This window comes from Lemur catta, chromosome 7, assembly GCF_020740605.2.
Source record: "Lemur catta isolate mLemCat1 chromosome 7, mLemCat1.pri, whole genome shotgun sequence".
NCBI classification, from domain to species: domain Eukaryota; kingdom Metazoa; phylum Chordata; class Mammalia; order Primates; family Lemuridae; genus Lemur; species Lemur catta.
The window spans coordinates 100,487,191-100,504,296 of NC_059134.1; the positions used below are offsets into that span (position 1 = coordinate 100,487,191).

The window sequence follows — 17,106 nt, forward strand, 5'->3', positions numbered from 1 at the left end:
CAGAGAAAGGGCTGGCTCCAGTGTACCCTTGTCCAACTTTATTGCGTGTCATAACAGGACCGGGAGGAGGGCAGGGACGGCGGCGGTCCCCGGGCCGTCCCTCTCCACGGTACTCGCCGGCCGGGGCCCTGCCGCCAGGGAGGGGCTCCGCGCGGCACTCCCGGGACCCCCAGCCCACCGCGGACACGCGCACACGCCTACAGGCAAATAAATACAGCGCGGCCGCCCAGCCGCTCGCGTCAGTCCGGCCGAGGGGCTGCGTCCCCCCACCGGCCCCAGGAAGGGGCGCCCCCTGGCGGTCGCCCTTGCCGTCGGTGGGGCCGGTCCTCCGCCGCGCAGGCCGCGCGGCGAGCGAGGCTGCGGTCCGGGCCTGTGGGGAGCGGCGAAGGCCTCCCGGGTCGGCGCGGCCTCAGCTCAGCGTGCAGCGTTCGCGCCGGCTCAGCTGGCGGCTCAGCTTGCGGCGCCGCTGCTCCAGGCCGCGCTCCAGTCGCTCGTCCTCCTCCAGGGCACTGGGAGGAACGGGTTCGAGTCAGCCGCAGCGGGTCCAGCTCCGAGCCACACCGAGCACCCTTCGGGAGCCCGCCCTAGGCCCTCACCAGCTCCCTGCGCTGTCGGCCCCACTCACATTCGCTCCTTGTGGTCCAGATCCCGGACCAGCTCGTCGCGCTGGTTCACCAACGACACCAGCTCCTCCAGCAGGAGCTGCTCTCGGTGCTGCTGCGCGGCTGTTTTCTGCCAGTCTGAAGGCGGAGGCGGCTGAGGGTCAGGACGCGCTGGCCCAGGCTCTGTCTTGCCTCCCGCCCCTCTGGCCCCGTCTCCCACCTTCGATGGCCAGCATGGCCCGCAGCTCTCGGCTCAGCAGCTCGAACCTCCGCTCCAGGTCCTGCTCCTCAATGCTGGGAGGTGGGGGTGCCAGGTCAGGGAAAGGGGGACAAGGATAGAGCGCCCAGAGAGGGCTCTGGCCACTCCCTGGTCCCATCCCACCTCCCCATCAGTTCCCATAGAGAGCAGGGCTCTCTGCAGAGCTATACTCTAGTCCCCAGGCGGAATGTTCTCTTTTGTTCCAAATGTTCTCCAATTGCTGGATGTTTATGTTGTCTCCTCAATCCACCTTTTTTTTTTTTTTTAGACATAGTCTCCCTTTATTGCGAGGGTGTGGAGTGGGGGCGGATACAGTGGCATCATCATAGCTCACTGCAACCTCAAATTCCTGGGCTCAAAGGATCCACCTGCCTCAGCCTCCTGAGTAGCTGGGACTACAAGTCCCCGCCACAACAGGGGGAGGAGGGGCCTAATTTTTCTATTTTTAGTAGAGACAGGGTCTTGCTCTTGCTCAGGCTGGCCTTGAACTCCTGAGCTCAAGTAATCCTCCCCCATCAGCCTCCCAGAGGGCTAGGATTACAGGCATGAGCCACCGTGCCCAGCCCCCACCCCTTTTAAAACTAAGAATCCAGGGCCGGTCAGATGGTAGTGAGTTATCAGAACTTATTAACATTAGTGTCACTAAAGTTGGCATATAACACCCATTGCTAAATTTGACTGGCTTTTAAAAAAAGAAAAGAAAAAAAGAATCCAGAAGGATTATTTGGATGAACATTACTCATAAACAGGAAGTAGTAGACAAAAATTATTCTGAAAAATGATCCCAAATGTAAAAGAGAGCAAAGCCTCTCCCATGAGGGATGGTAAAGGCAATGACCTCGGAGAGTTGCTTCTGACCCCACTGGGCCCCAGCCCACCTCTCTCTGGGATTCACTTTTCCTTACTGTAATGGAACAGGGTCAAACTGTGGGACTCAGCCCTGACCTTCCTGGGCCACATTTTGCTCTGGGCCTTGGTTTTCTCATTAATAAAAATAGTAACAATTTGGGAGGTTTACACTTTATACAGGAAAGTGGATAGGACCAAAAATGAATAATATGGCTAAGCAATAATTTTTCAAAAAGATCTTTGTAGAAAGAAGAAAGCAATGAATAACTGTAAGCAAAGTAGCTAAGATTCCCTCTGCTCCCGAGCCCTGGGCCAGCTGGGGGGGGCGCCGTGCAGCACTCACAGCAGCTGCAGCTGGTCCTGCCTCCGGATGAGAGCATTCTTCTTGTTGACTAGGGTGAACCACTCCTGGATCAGCACCTCCTCCTGCAGCTTGTTGGCACCTGAATCGGGCAGGGACAGTCACCAGGCCCACCCCCTGACCCCAGTGTCAGAGCAGGGCAGCTGGGGTTGAGGCAGGAGGCTTGCTCCCTGGTGGCATCCCAGAAGCCAGAGCTGTGTGCCTCCAGCAAGCTTTTTTGAGGCCTCAGCATGCCCAGCTGTAGCATGGGAACGCTGACCCCAGCCATGCCTCCTCCCAGCTCCTCCAAAGGTCAGGAAGAGCTGCGGGGCCAGGCAGACCTAGGCGCACTTGCTAGGGAGTGGGCCCCAGATGCCTGCCCCACCTGACTCCATGAGGCTCCTCAGCTGCGTCTCCACCTCAGCCGCACGCCCATCTATCTGCCTCTGCTCCTGTTCCAGGGCCTGTAGCTCTGCACACACATACTGACTTGTGTCCTGGAACCGTTGCTGGGGGCAGAAAGAGGGGTAGGGGACAGGGTGGACTCAGCCCAGGCCCTGCCTAGGAAGTGCCCACCCATCAGCTCCACCCCACCTAGCCCTCCTTACCAGTCCAGCCTCCTCCCCTGGGCTTGGTGGTGGCTCCTCTGATGGGGGACTCCCACCTGCAGACAGAGACCTAGCTAAGACACCCCCAGCTGACACCTGCCCCCAAGAAGTTTCCAGTCTCAGGATTTGTGAGCAGCCTGAGCTGAGCTGGTCAGCACCCCCATTCTACTCACCAGGGGTCTGTTGAGAGGCTGTGGCTGTGGGTGGGCCAGGAGCAGGGCTGGGGTCAGGGCCCAGGCCTTCCTGTGGAAGAAGGGGCCAGTGAGGGCTGGGAGGGGTTCCCTGACAGCCCCAGCCTGGGGCCAGCCAGAGCCTCTCACACACACAGACAAGGAGGGGTCCTTGACCCCATACCCTGCCACACCAGCTGCTTCTCCAGTCCTGCGTGTACAGAGCCCCGCCACACACACATCCTTCCAAGGAAAGCGCCTCCTCGAGCACAGGCCACAGCCTTCACCTTCCCTGGCCCCTGGTCCTGGCCTACCTTCTTCCACTCTCTGAGCCTCCCCGTCCTCCTTCCTGGGGCTGATAGCTCCAGCCTCACAGGGTGCGTCGGTGGCAAAAGGCTGTGAAGGGCCCAGCTGGGCGTCCCTTTGCCCCTCTCCTCCTTGGAGCTTGATCAGCCTACTCTGACTCCTGTCACTTAGTGTTAGTATCTCCATCATGGCCAGGGCCCCATGCCATGACACTGCATTAACCTGATACCGCCCCATCTCCAGATGCAGACCATCCATGTGAAAGCACCTCCACCTCCTGGCCAAAAGGGGGCGCCCTCCTGCCTTATCAGTTCCCACACCCCGACACTGCTGGACTCTTCACTTGACACTCAGAACAAGACAGGTTGGCTAGACCTCCGAATTTTAGCCTGGAAGAGCAGGGCTGGCTCCCAATGGGCCCTGCCCTTGGCAACTTGCTGAAACTGTCAACCCTGAGGCTCCCAAACTTTAGGCTCAGCTTGGCCCCCTTGACCACTCCTGCTCTGGCCACCCATCTGGGTCATAGGACGGGGAGAAATGCTTGAGCCACCCCACTGCCCCCTGACTTGTGCCTCTCTGCGGGGCAGCCCTGGACATCCCTGGCTTGGGTGGTGGCTTCCTCACCAGCCACTGTCGTACCTGCCTGCTGACCCTACCCTCAAGCCACAACCGAGAGGGTAGAGTCCTGACACCCTCACGGATCGTGTGACTTTCTCTACGCCCCTTTTCAGTCCCAGCCTCACTGCCAAGGCCTGCTGACAGCTCCAGCCTCAGCTCTCCCTCCACCCTAAGCGCTCCCTAGATGCCACCCTCTGGCCATAGTGACAGACTTTCAGTTCCCAAAACAGCTTCCTCAGCTCGGATCAGGCCTCCATCTTGGGCTACCCAATGCCAACTTGACCCTCATGACCCAGCTTGGCCCCACCACCTCCAGAGGCCCCTCGGGCTCCCACACTCTTTCTCCTCCAGCCCTGACTCTCATGCCTCCCGAAGCCTCACCTGGTCGCTGGACTGGGCAGAGGCTCCCCCGTAATCTCCCCCCAACAGGTCCAACCCCTACCCCACTGCCCCATTGTGGCTGTTGGTTATGAGTGTCTCCCTGACCTGAGACAGCCCTTCAGATACGGCTGGGCCCAGAAAATGCAATCGGAGCACACTGATTAATAATAACAGCTAATATCTACTGTTAGTAGTTTCTGTGTCAGGCACTAGAAAGCGCTCTACGTGTATTGGCTCATGTAGTTCTCCCACGGCCCTGTGATTACTGTCCCACTTTTACAGATGAGGAACTGAGGGTCAGAGATGAGGCTCATACAGGGTCTGGTCTAGGCCCAGCGCTGTCTAACCCAAAAGCTTGTTCCCCAGCATGGTCACCAATTTGCTCTGTGCCACTGGGCCAGTCACATCCACTGGGCCTCCGTTTGTGTCCTTGTATGTAAAATGGAGAGAAATCCCAGCCCTGGCCATGCTTGGTGGCTCACGCCTGTAATCCCAGCACTTTGGGAGGCCAAGGAGGGAGGAACACTTGAGACCAGGAGTTTGAGACCAGCCTGAGGGACATAGCAAGACCCTGTCTCTATAAAAAACAGAAAAATTAGCTGGGCATGGTAGCCTGAGCCAGTGCTCCCAGCTACTCGGGATGTTGAAACAGAAGGATTGCTTGAGCCCGGGAGTTTGAGGTTACAGAGAGCTACAATCACACCACTGTACTCCAGCCTGGGTGATGGTGACACCCTGGCTCTTAAAAAAAAAAAAAAATCCCAGCCCTGTGACCTTGAAGTTGCAGGGCTCTGAAAAAGTCATCTGGAGAAACACATAGCTTCCCTTTCTTGACAGCCACCTGCAGGGGTGCCTCAATGCTACCTTGCAAGGGTTTTCACACACATTGTGAGGATTTGATCCAGGCACACAGAGCCAGAGGAAGGAGAGCGGACAAACCCAACCTCAGCAGCAACTGAGCTTGCTGTGCCAGCCCTTGTGGGCATTCCTATGCTTCCTCATGTCTGACCCCAATTCTGCTTTCCATATCCTCATGCAGGGCCCCTCCTCCAGGAAGCCTTGCTGGGCTGCACCATAAGCCCTCTGCCCTCCTCTTGGCCTTGCTTTGGCCACACCCCAGATTCAAGGTGCCTGACCTATCCTACTCCAGGACTTTGGGAGCTCCCAAGAGCTGGGCCAGGCCCGACTACCTCCCACTGCACACATGGGACACAAGCAATGGGGTTGGCCAATGAGGGGTCTCTTCCAGCCCCATGGGTCACATATCTCCTGTGAGACAAGGGCTGGAGGAGGGCCTGGCTTAGAAGGATCAGCTGCTGGAAGTTGGGCCCAGCATCTTGGGTATAGGGTGGAGCCTCCACTTTAAGATTTAAAGAGCCACTGATACATATCAACCGGGCAGTGGCCAGAAGCCAAAAGATGGGCCAGAGGTGGCTGTGTCCTCCTGACTTTTGCCCATCACATCTCCTGCAGGTGGATGCTTCTGGAGCTATCTCTCATTCACAGGCTACACACTGTGCCACTGAACCTGCACTCAGGACTCCCCCTCTCTCCCCAGCCTCATCACTGCCTCTGGATGTAGGGAAATGACCGGCAGTGCCCTAAATGAGATCTGAACTTTCCTGCTGCCACATTTTTGTTTGTGTGGTTCCCTCCACTTGAGAACCTCTCCCCGTTCCCCCATTATTCACCTGGGAAGAACATGGCCATGTTATCAACCTAGCTCAAAAAGTAGCTGCTTCTTCCAGAAAGCCTTTCCCAATGTAGTCCCTTCTTTCCCTCAAATTCAGGGAAGCTGAAGGCTTACAGAGGCCTGGCAGAGCTGGCCCTGCTGTTGTAGAGAGGCAGGCGGAGCAGTGGCACAACCCCTGGACTTCAGTGGCTGTGAGTCCTTGAGTAAATCCCTGCTCCTTCTAGGACCATCTTCCCGGCAGCACAATGTTGGGATACTCTGGGAGACTGACCGGAGACCTCCAGGGGCTGGAGTGGGGACACAGGCCCTCAGGGTCTCCCACCTCCAAGCTCCCATTATAAGAAAGAAGAAGAAACTGGTCTCCCAAGTCAGAGAATCTTGGAGTTGGGAGGCCCTGGAAAGTCCCCTTGAGTATAGAAACCCTGTATCCAGCTTACCAGGCAGGGCAGCTGCTGGTTGACACTGAACCACTGGCAGAGAAAAAAAATGCCCAAACCCACTTGACAATTCACAAAGAGCGGGGCTGACGGCGACATGGAGCTTCTGGGAACTTCCTACTGCAGCCCGGGATTCCCATGAGTGCCAAGCGCTAACACCCGCTAGCACATATCCCAGGCGGGCAGCAGTCCAGGACCCTGGCGGGCATTGGCTGGAATATGAGTATGTCCCCTAACAGGGACCTCACTACCACACCAGAGAACTCTTCCGCAGCACCAGGGGCCCTCTGAGCAGAAAGCGCCTCCCAGTGTCCAGCTGAGTCCCGCCGCTCTGAAGCCGCCACCCCCAGGCCAGCTCTGTCCGTAGGACCCGCCCTTTCTCTGCCAGGCTCCCTGAGACCCGCGCTGCGGCGGGGCAGGGAGGAGAGGCGGGGGTAGGACACTCACCGCAGCTCCCGCGGCTCCCGAGTCCGGGTCGTCCACGGAGAAGGAGCTGCTGTTCCGCAGCCGCGAGCGCCTCTTCTTCAGCAGGTCGGCGTCGCGCACGTGGGAGAAGGAGCCGTGCGCGCGCGGCGGGGGCACCGGCCCTGCCTCCCCGTTGACCGACGACCGCCTCAGCCTCACGCCGCCCCCGCCGCCCGGCGCCCCCGCCCCGTTCACCAGCCCCTCGGCCGCGAGCACCGGCGCCCGGGCTCCAGAGCCGTCGGCCGGGGCCTCCGCGGAGCGCCCTTCCCGTGCGGCCTCGGCCCCGCCGTCTTTGGAGGCTCGGCTCGCGTCCACACCCCTGGAGGCCGCCTCCGGGGCCACCCCGTCCGCGCGGTTCGCAGCCTCCTGGGGCTCCTTGGGCACATCGGAACCGTGCTCGCGCAGCCGCTGCGCCAGGCCGCCGGCGTCCAGGTCGTCGGGCGGGCTGGGCTGGGCGCTGCCCACGCGGTAGGTGCCGGCGCCGCCGCCGCCCTCCAGCTGCACCAGCTGCAGCTCCTGCCCGGTGCAGAAGGCGCGGATCTGGCACAGGTACGTCATGACGATGAGCTTGTCAGGCACAGACAGCAGCACCATGTCCGCTGGCTCCAGCAGCCGCGACACGCCCAGGGCCGCGAAGCCATCGAAGGCCTAGGAAGGGTGCACTCGGGGTCAGCTGTGGCCAAGGCCTGGCGCTACCCAGCAACGCTGCCGGGGTCCCGGAGACAGCGACGTGCACGCCAGGGTTTGCCTAGCAACTCATTCACCCTCCTACCAGGGAAATCTAGCGAGAGGGCCCGCCCTGTCGTTGCTTAGCAACTGCACAGCGTCCACCCCCTGTTACCAAAGGGTGGTTTTGGAAAAACCATCTAGGGGATAAAAAAAAAAGCCTTAAAAAACAAAACAAAACTAAGGAAAACAAACAATTTAATAACCAAAAGGGTAAAAGTGGCAGAACTTCCAACAGCCATGGCTAGGGCAGTGCAACCCACACATTCCCCAAATCTCAAACCTACAGCCTGTCTCTAGACCCTGTTTCCCTCCAGGTGCGGCTCCCTCCCCCTCTCACCTGCTTGTTGTTCTGCTTGATGTTGAGTGGGTCAAGGGAGGCATAGTCACTGCAGAGAAAGTGGTGTCAGAGGCTGGGTCCACATTACCCTCCCTGAAGGCTCCCCCATTCATTCTCACTCCCTCTAGCAGCTCACATCTTGTCTGGGTAGAATCGGTGCAGGATGGCACAGAATGCTAAGCCGTTGCGCCAGGATGTGGTGAAGTTGGTGATGCGGATGCCACGGTAGCCAGCAGTGACTTCCTGGCACCACTCCAGCAGAGACTGGCTGGAGCTGACCGGGGCAGGTGGTGCCTGGAGACATTGGAGTGGGCTTAGGGAAGGGGTACATGGGCCCTGTGCCCTCTGCCCCTTGGGAAAGCTCAGGCCTAGCACAAAACAGCCCCAACTCTGAGTTTGCAGGGGTCATCAGGGACCACTGGTTAGAGCCTTGGGGCCAGGTAAAAGGGTTTCCAGCTCCAGGGTTATCTGCCAAGGTCACCTACAAGGTCAGTGGCCCCCAGGCAAGATTAGAGGTCACCAGTAGCCACACCTCAAGGTCAGCCCAGAAAATCAGCTTGGGGTATCCAGCTCCATGCAGCCCAGGGGGGATGGGGTGGGACAGCCAGGGCATCCTGAGAGAGGGAGGGATGAGGGGGCTCCTTCAAACTGAGCCCCCCACCTCACCCCGTCCCAGTCCACCAGGTGGGTTCATGCAGAGCCGCCGTTTGCTCAGCTCCAGATTAATGGGAAGCAGCAGACTGGGCCCTCAGCGGCCCCCATCCCTACCTGGCTGCCCGGCAGCCTCCTGTCCTCTTCAGGCTCCTCTGGGGAAGAGGCCCCCAAGGGCCTGGGCACCCCAGCCCCTGTCCCACCGGCCACCTGCACTTCAGTCAGACTGGCCTCTGGGAGGCTTCCCTCAGCTTCTTTCCCCTTCTTCTTTCCCAAGACCCCAGCCTCTGCTTCCTGGGCCTCAAAAACACCAGATTCGTTCTCTGGAGGCCCTAAAACCTCCATCTCTGCTTCCTGGGCCTCCCAATCCCCAGATTTGGCCTCTGACACCCCCAAAACCCCAGCCTCTGCCTCCTGAACCCTCAAAATTTTAGTTTCTGGCTCTCGTACTCCTGAAATCTCTGCCTCTGCTTCCTGGGACCCCAAAACTCTTGGGTTACTCACTGGGGCCCTTAAACTCTCATATCTGAGAGTCCTCCAGACTCCAGTCTCCGATTCCTGGACCCTGGAAGTCTCAGCTTCTGTCTTCTCAGCCTGTGAAACCGTAGTTTCTGTCTGTCGGGTCGTCAGTACCTCAGTGTCTGCCATTCCAGCCTCTATGCCTGAGACCCCTGAATCCGCCATCTCTGTCTCCTGTGCCCCCAATGTCTCAGATTCTATCCCTGGGACCCCTGAATCCCCAGATGCTATTGCCTGGGTCTCCAGTATCTCTGCTTCTGCTGTCCCAATCTCTATCACTGGAACCCCTGAATCCTCTATCTCTGTTTTCTGGGCCCCCAATATCCCAGACTCTGCTGTCTCAGCTTTTATCCCTGGGACCTGTGAACCCCCAGTTGTTATCTCCTGGGTCCCCAATATCTCAGCTTCTGCTGTCCCAGCCTCTGTCCCTAGAACCCCAGAACCCCCTACCTCTGTCTCCTGGGTCCCTGCTACCTCAGCTTCTATCCTTGGGAGCCCTGAACTCTCAGCTGCTATCTCTTGGGTCCTCAATATTTCAGCCTCTGTCCCCCCAGCCTCTGTCTCTGGTATCTTGGAACCTTCCACCTTTGTCTCCAGGGCCCCCAATATATCAGATTCTGCTATCTTATCTTCTATCCTCAGTACCCCTGAACCCTCAGATATTTCCTGGGTCCCCAGTATCTCAATCTCTGTTATCCTAGTTCTTGTCCCCAGAACACCTGAACCCTGAGCCTCTGTTTCTTGGGTCCCCAGTACCTCAGACTCTGCTGTCCCAGCAGCCCCTGACTCCAGGACCCCTGATCTTGCTGTCTCTATCTCCTGGGCCCCCAGTGTCTCAGCTTCTAATGTCCCAGTCTCTAGCTCTGGGACGCCTGAGCCCCCCACTTCTCCCTCCCGAGTCTGCAATACCTCCAACTCTGCCACCTCAGTCTCTGCTCCCAGGACCCTTGACTCCCCAGCTTCTGTCTCCCAGACCCCCAGGTCCTTAGACATTGCCCCCTGATCAGCTAATGACTGGGCCCCCTGACACCTGCTCACCTGGGGCCTGGTGCTTGTTGCTCCAACAGAGGGGCCCTGCTCCAGGCCTGTCCCCCCAACACCAAGGGCTCCACCCCTCACCTCTGCACCCTCTCTCTCCTGGCCCGAGGCAGCCCTGGCCCCTTTGAGGTCACCGAGATGCTCAGAGTGCCCTGCAGGCTCTGCTGCCGGTGGGCTCAGGCCAGTGGGAGCCTCATCCCTGGTCCTAACTCCCATCCTCCCCTGAGAGCCCCTTGGAGGAGCCTCAGGAGTACCCCTGAATCTTGCCTCAGGCATCACCCCTGTAGCCTCTGGTCCCTTAGTGTCCACATGCCTCACTTTTGACTTCTGCTCAGCATCTACTTGACAAACTTCTGAACTCTCTTCAGCCTGCCCCACTCTGACCCCTGGCCTCTTAGTGCTCACCTCTCCAACTCCTGACCTGTGCTCAGTGTCCATCCCACTGGCCTCTGGTCTGTCCCCAGTGGTCCCCTCTTCAACCCTGGGTTTCTGCCCTCCCAAAGAGTCTCTGGAGCCTTCATCCTCAATGCCTAGGCCCAGCCTAGCTCCTTGGGCCTCCATCCCTTCCTGAAGGTTTGCCTGGGCCTGGGTCTCCCTGGCAGAACCCATCCCTGCTGGGGGAGCCCCTGAGGCTTTGGGGACTTCATCCTCCCCTTGGGGGACTGGGGGCCGGGGGGTGTCAGAGCCTTTCCGGAGGCGAGGAGCTGGGGCGGGGGCCATGTCCTGGCCTGGCTGCCTCAAAGACCTGAGGAGAAAGCAGAAGGGAGTGTTGGACGGCTCCTGTGTCCCTAACTCTCAGCTCCACCGTCCCCCTTCAGACTCCTGGGGCACTGGAGAGGCAGATTGGTGGGGGAAATGCAGCTCCTAACATTTGGGGGGACTCGTTCCAAAGCTCACCTCATCTCTGCTGGGGTTCCCGGGGGCCTTGGGCCCTCAGGCCCCACCTGGCCCCCTGCTACAGTAGCTGGTTCTGACCCCTGGCCCCGAGAGGCCCTGGTCGGGGGCACAGGGACACTCACAGGGACTGGGCTGGTATCCTCGGCACTAGGACTGGCAGCTGGGGGGGAAGGAAGGGAGGGGTACTGAGGCCTGGGCTCCAGGGGTCCAGTCCCCACCCCAATCCCAGTCTGGGCCTCACCTGCCTGCCGAGATCGTACTCGGCTCTCCTCCTCCTCCTCACAAAGTGTCTTCAGCTCCCTAGAGGGGGCTGGAGTCAGGGGTGGAAGGGCAGAGTCAGGCCAGGCAGGGCCCTGCAGCTCTGACCCCCTCCCCCCAGATACAGTGCAGGGCCTACCTGGGAAACGCCCTGGCCTCAAGGCACCGCCCCTGCCTTCGAGAAGAGACAGGCCCACAGATGCAGAGAGGAGAGAGAGAGAGAACCACAACAGTGGACAGAGAAAAAGCCTCACCAAGCAGAAGGGAGGGATGAGGAAGCCCCGAGGGGGTGGGGAGGGGTGGGGAGATTGCCCTGCAGCTCTCTCCGGGCTCTGACCCAGCCGTGTCAGGTCAGCCACCAGGCACGGACCTGGGCAGGCACCACCCAGGGGCGAGGAGAGGGCCAGGGGTATGGGGAGGCATTGGGAACCCAATCCTGCAGGACTCAGTTAAGGCCCAAAGCCAGCACAGGACCAGGGACCCAGCTGGGACAATCAGGGCTTCTGGGCAGGTTAGGACTGCCTGGGCAGTAACGAGCTCCATCATTGGTGGGCACAAGCTGGCCCTGCCCCAGCACAGCAAGTGGCTTGTGGCCTGGGTACCCCCCACCTTCCCCAGGTCTTGGCAATCTCCATCCATGGCAGGCCGTGAGCCCACCTGGCTGGGGCACTCGAGCCCGGGCCTCAGGGGCCCCTGGGCCATTAGCCTCATCCTCGTCACTCTCAGCAAAGTCGTCCAAGTTGCCCACATCACTAGGCTTCACGCTCATGAGGCTTGCAAGACTCTGCATGTCATCGTCCCTGGGGGTCAGAGGTCAGAGATGAGGGCTGGGGTCAGAGGCCTCAGGCCAGGGCCAAGGAGGGCAGGTGGGCACTCACGTGGCACGGCCCTCCCGCAGCAGCACCCCTGAGAGAGTGAGGCTCAGCTCAGCGTGCACCACCTTCACCGACTTGGGCTTCAGCCGCAGCCGCAGCGGAACATGGGCAGGCACAGGCCCCGCATGGCAGGCCAGGTCCACCTCGGCCGTGGCCAGCACCTTCCGCTGCCCCTTGGACTCCTGCGGGTTGGGGGAGGGACCAGGGCAAGGGGCATCAGTGCTGCCTCAGGGTCCCCAAGACCCCAGGTCCCAGCCCACCCCGGCCACTCACATTCTCAATAATAAACGTCCACTCTTTGGCCTCATACTGGTCCACATGTGGGTCCTGGGAAGAGGGGACACTGGTGAGTACTGGGCTGCTGGGGCGCACTGGCTCAGGAGGGGCTTGGTGGGGCCTTCACACATGCTCTTACCTCCTCTTGAGAGGCAACCAGCGCTTGACCCCAGCTGTCTCTCATCTGCATGTGTTGGCTAAACGCTGCCTGCTGAGACCTCCCAGACCATTCAAGCTACGTGTGCCCCCCAATTCTTTTTTTTTTTGAGACAGAGTCTTGCTCTGTCGCCCTGGGTAGAGTGCAGTGGCGTCATCATAGCTCACTGCAACCTCAAACTCCTGGGCTCGAGCCATCCTCTTGCCTCAGCCTCCCAAGTAGCTGGGATTACAGGCTCAAGCACCCACCTAATTTTTCTATTTTTAGTAGAGACCAGGTCTTGCTCTGGCTCTGGCTGATCTCAAACTCCTGAGCTCAAGCGATCCTCCTGCCTGGGCCTCCCAGAGTGCTAGGATTACAGGTGTGAGCCACCATGTCCAGCCACCTCCCTAATTCTTGTTCTCACTCCTGTATTCTTTCCTATTTGGATGAATAACCTGCCAGGGGACCTCGTGGCTGCTCAGGGTTGCAATTGCTTACCCATTCCCGTCTATGCTGGAGGGCTAGAGACTCACCCTGTAGAGGGTCACAGAGACGTCCACATTCTCAGGAACTATCCACACCACGGTGCCCCGGTATGGGTTCTGGATGCCTGGCTGCCAGCTGTGGGCCTACAAGGGACAATCTGAGTCCTCCCCCTAGTCTTAACTCTCCCCCCCATGCCCTTATCTCCCACCATGACCCCATCTCCCCTCCATGGATTCTGATCTGAACCTGAACCTGGCTCCACGCCCCTACCAGTCCCCATCAGCATTGGCCCCATCCCCAACCTGGACCACAGTTGTCATTCTCCCCACCTTGGAGCAGATGCGTCGGTTCCGCCGGGTCCATACCACCACCAGCTTATCCGGCTGCCTGGGGTAGGGGTGGTGGGAGGAGGCTGCTCAGTCAGCCTCTGGCCCACCCAGCTTCCCTATCTCCTCCTGGTCCTCCCCACCTTGCTCCCTCAGGGTCTGCCTTCTGCCCACGTCCTCTTCCCCCCAGAAGAGGGCCTGGGCAGCCCCTTATCTGGGGCCACAGGGTGCAGGGTGGGGCTGCTGAGGCAGGGTGGGGCCAGAGCAGAAGGCCAAAGGCCTGGACAGCGTGGGCCAGCAGGTATTGTGGGGAAAGACAGCCAAGGGAGACAGAGACAGGCACACACAGACACAGAGACACAGGGAAACACAGCAAGGACCCAGCAAGAGATGATAGACACAGGTGAGCGGTGAGCCTGCCTGCACATGTGTGTACACACACACACACACACACACACACACACACACAGAGCCAGAGAGACAAAGACCAGGAATTAAAGAAGCCCATCAACTCACACATATTTGTGGAGTGCCCACTATAACCCCAGCCCAGTTTTGGGGACAGAGCAGAGAAAAGGAGCAAGACCCTTCTGGGGCTGAGGACAACAGAGGTGGGGGCTGAGTGCCAGTCAAGAAGGAAAATAAATCAACAAGCTAACTTCTGGGTGATGTGAGAGAGCCCCAGGGTCTCCTTGAGGTTGGGTGACTGAGCAGAGGTGTGAGAGAAGGGACAGGCTCTGTGAGGATCTTGAGAAAGAGGGTTCCAGGTGGAAGGAACGGCAAGTCCAAGGGTCTGAGGCTGGGGGGGAAAAGGGAGGTCAGAGGGAGGCCAGAGGGGTAGAGGATCAGCTTGTCATCAGACAACACCCCCACCCCCACCAGCCTGCCAAGCCCAGCCCTTTGCTGGGCACAGGCCTGAAGGAGGATCAGCCAGTACCTCCACTTTCCTGAACTCAGAGCCCTGGACCATAGCTTTGCAGAGAAATTATGACAGTGGAGCCCAGGGCGCTTCTGACCCCCGCCTGCCCCCCCCACCCCCCCCCCGTGGTCGGGGTGGGGCAATCAGGGAAGGTTTCCAGGAGGTGACATCTAATCTGAATAGCATAAACCAGGGCAGACACAGGAGAGGCAAAGAGATGCGGGGAGGCAAAGTGAGAGGAGAATGATGGCCGTGCAGGCCCACTCCCAGACATGGAGCTGACACGTGGCTGGGCCTAGGGGGAGAGGACCCCTTTGGGTTAGAGTGTTCAACTGCTGCCCAGGAGTGGGGGATGGTTAAGAGGACGATATGGCTGAGGGCAGCACAAGAGCCCTCCTTGCCTGTACCCAGTGCCATATCAGGATGCTCGGATTTGCCCTGCCTACTGCCCCTCTGGAGGCCAAGCCAGGATAACTGGCTCTCCTATTAACCCCTGAGGCTGCTGAGGCCCAGAGAGGCCGGGGGCCAAGCAAGGTCACACAGCTGAGCCTAGAGCCCTCTGGCCCAGAGCCAGGCTCCCTTCCCCAGCCCTAGACTGCAGGCAAAAGCCAAGCAAGAGTAGCCATGGGGCCTTCCCAGAAAGGGGAAGCGTCAGGGGTGCCTGGGGAGGGCGGGGCCTGGCTGGGCAGCCTGACTCAGGCTGGGCACGCCCTCCTGGGGAGCTGTGACCTGGGCAGGGGCAGCTTCCTGGCCTGGGCTGCAGGCTAAAAAGCCCAGAAGGCCCTACCCACTGCTGCCTATGACTCAGCCACATTGACACTGCTGGCACCCTCAGCCTGCTCTCCAGGACAGTGCCCAGTGTCCCCCTAGGGTCACCCAAGATGCTGGAGCAGAAGCCAGAGGCCAGAGTTCAAGTGGCAGCCCTGTGCTGTGTTATCCCTGTCAGCCCCTGACCTCTCTGGGTCTCTGCTGAAAGGAGTCAATGGCCCTCGGGAGACCCCGTGTGGACAAGACCAGGGATATGGCAGCTGCCCAAGGGACCCTGGCCTCCTCCTCACTGCCCTCCCCTTGGACCCCATGGTCCCTTCCTGCCCCAGCCCTTCCCCTGGGGAGCCTAAATTTAGCCCCGCCTGGCGGGTGAGGCCCCCACAGCTGTGCCCTAATCCAGCCAAGGGAAGCTGACACCAGTGAGCACGTATATTTAGGGTGTGACGCAGGGGCCTGGGCAGCTGCGGGTGGGGGCCTGTGAACGAAGTGCCCCTGGGCCCTTTGGCAGTCGGGGCCAGGGCCTGTACCCTCTCATGTATCACCGCTCACCCGCCACCTTGCCCTCCGCAGGCCCTCTTCTCCCGGATCCACAACCTCCTAGGCCCTCAGGCCCCTTTAAGCTGCTCCCCGCCTCCCTCCTCATTCCTTCCAGCACTCAGTTTCCCCTTTTAAGGACATTGTGGAGACGTCTCCAGCCTCCCAGCACTCACTCTGGCTGAAGGGGCGGGGGTTGGGGGGTTCTTCTGGCTCAACCAGAGGGCAAGGGGAGGAGGGGGCAACATCTTTGTGCTGAGCTGGGCTAAGGTCTACGGAAGTGTCTGCCTCAGCCCTGGCCACCTGCAGACCTCAGAACTTGCTCCCCGTTCCAATGCCACCCTGAGCCATCTCTCTGGCCAAAGACATGCAGTCTCCCTCCCCCAGTCCTGACCACAGCTGAGAAAAATGGGTACAGATTCTCAGGCTCGGGAGGCTGCTGGCACCCCCAACTCTAGGAGTTCCACAAGTTGCATGGGCACTTCTGAGTCTCTGTGCCAGAAACACCAGGTCCCAAGCTGGTGGGGAGCCCCTGTGGTCGCTGGGCTGGGGGGCAGGTTTCTCTCAGGCTCAAAAGGCCAGATGGGGTCTCAGCTGGTCTTGGGGCGTCCCCCAGGCCTCCCTCCCACTCACCATTTCTTGGTGCACTCCAACACCAGCTCATGGTAACAGGCCACAAACTGGAACTTGGCCGCCCGCTTGCCCACCCGCTGCAGGCGCTTCCACACCGAGGTCATGGCCCCAGCCCCGTCGTCCGCTTCTCAGGCTAAGGGCTCCCGCTGGCCCGCGACCGCTGGCCCAGTCCAGGTCCCCATTGCTCCTTGGGCTCTGATCCGTGCCGCCCGCCCCGTCCTTGCGGAGTTGACTGAGGCTCGGACCCAGGCCCGCTCTCCCCGTTGTCGCCGCAGGGGCCCGTGGGGTGGTCTGAGTGAGTCGGCGGGGTCGTCTGGGGCGCGTTGGGTGGCTGGAGCGCGAAGCAGCGAGCGAGCAGAGCGCGCCGTTTCCTGGAGCCGCACCCCCGTCGGAAGGCGGGCGGGGCTCTGGCGCGGGGCGGGGGCCGGGGCAGGAGCACCGGAGGCGGGGCGACCCGGCTTCCGGGGCCTCGCGCCGCGACGGGGCGCGGTGTGGGGAGCAGTGGTGGAGGGGGTGACGCCTGTCCGCAGCGCTGAGGCGGTGTAGACGTGCGGGCTGGGTGCGGGGCGCGTGGGCCTGGGGGAGAGGGCAACCGACAACTTGGTGCCGCCCTTGAGAGCGCTGCCCCGACCTCCTCCCTTCCTGCTCGCAGCCCTGGGAGATACCTACTGGTGGCCCCATTTCACAAGCTAGGAAAACAGAGACTCAGAAAGGGGAAGGGACTTGCTCAGGGTCATACTGAGAATCTGGACCAAAGCCAACTGTCCTCAACTCTGGGGTGTAGCCACCCACATCTTAACCAGAGCAGGAAGGAGCAGAGTCAAGGGCCAACCTCTGTGGCTCTACCTGTAGGCAGCACTGACCCCCACTCTCTCAGAACCTGGTTCTTCAGCTGTCAAGTGGGAAGATAATACCAACCTCCCACAAGTAGCTGGAGGTTCAAATCCTGACTTCCAACCAAGTGTGTGATTTTGGACAAAGCACCAACACTCT

The 17,106-nt window shown here is 60.1% G+C and overlaps 1 protein-coding gene across 4 annotated transcripts; it reads right to left on the reverse strand.

Moving 5' to 3' along the window:
- Positions 1 to 23: 23 nt before the first annotated feature.
- EHBP1L1 (EH domain binding protein 1 like 1) lies at positions 24 to 16,498 on the reverse strand. 4 transcript variants are annotated; one of them, XM_045556018.1, is made up of 19 exons: positions 16,114 to 16,498; positions 13,263 to 13,320; positions 12,981 to 13,076; positions 12,306 to 12,359; positions 12,036 to 12,214; positions 11,815 to 11,957; positions 11,141 to 11,209; positions 11,022 to 11,059; positions 8,563 to 9,039; positions 7,931 to 8,088; positions 7,795 to 7,843; positions 6,711 to 7,376; positions 2,832 to 2,901; positions 2,659 to 2,714; positions 2,436 to 2,559; positions 2,054 to 2,153; positions 823 to 896; positions 626 to 740; positions 24 to 509 (listed from the first exon to the last, which is right to left on the reverse strand). In XM_045556018.1, exons 1-19 carry the CDS (start codon positions 16,215 to 16,217, stop codon positions 410 to 412), a joined length of 2,730 nt encoding a protein of 909 aa, XP_045411974.1. In that variant the 5' UTR covers positions 16,218 to 16,498; the 3' UTR covers positions 24 to 409. The 4 variants fall into 4 exon arrangements, with proteins under 4 accessions (XP_045411974.1, XP_045411972.1, XP_045411975.1 ...); XM_045556016.1 differs by having other exon boundaries at positions 8,563 to 10,747; positions 10,900 to 11,059; XM_045556019.1 differs by lacking the exon at positions 8,563 to 9,039.
- Positions 16,499 to 17,106: the final 608 nt, after the last annotated feature.

Excerpts from the sequence above, each read along its gene's own strand:
- EHBP1L1 (XM_045556016.1), bottom strand. The coding sequence starts at position 16,217 with ATGACCTCGGTGTGGAAGCGCCTGCAGCGGGTGGGCAAGCGGGCGGCC. Across the intron at positions 11,958-12,035 it reads CTGCGGGAGGGCCGTGCCAC|GGACGATGACATGCAGAGTC; the intron begins GTGAGTGCCCAC and ends TCTGACCCCCAG. Across the intron at positions 897-2,053 it reads CAGGACCAGCTGCAGCTGCT|CATTGAGGAGCAGGACCTGG; the intron begins GTGAGTGCTGCA and ends CCCACCTCCCAG.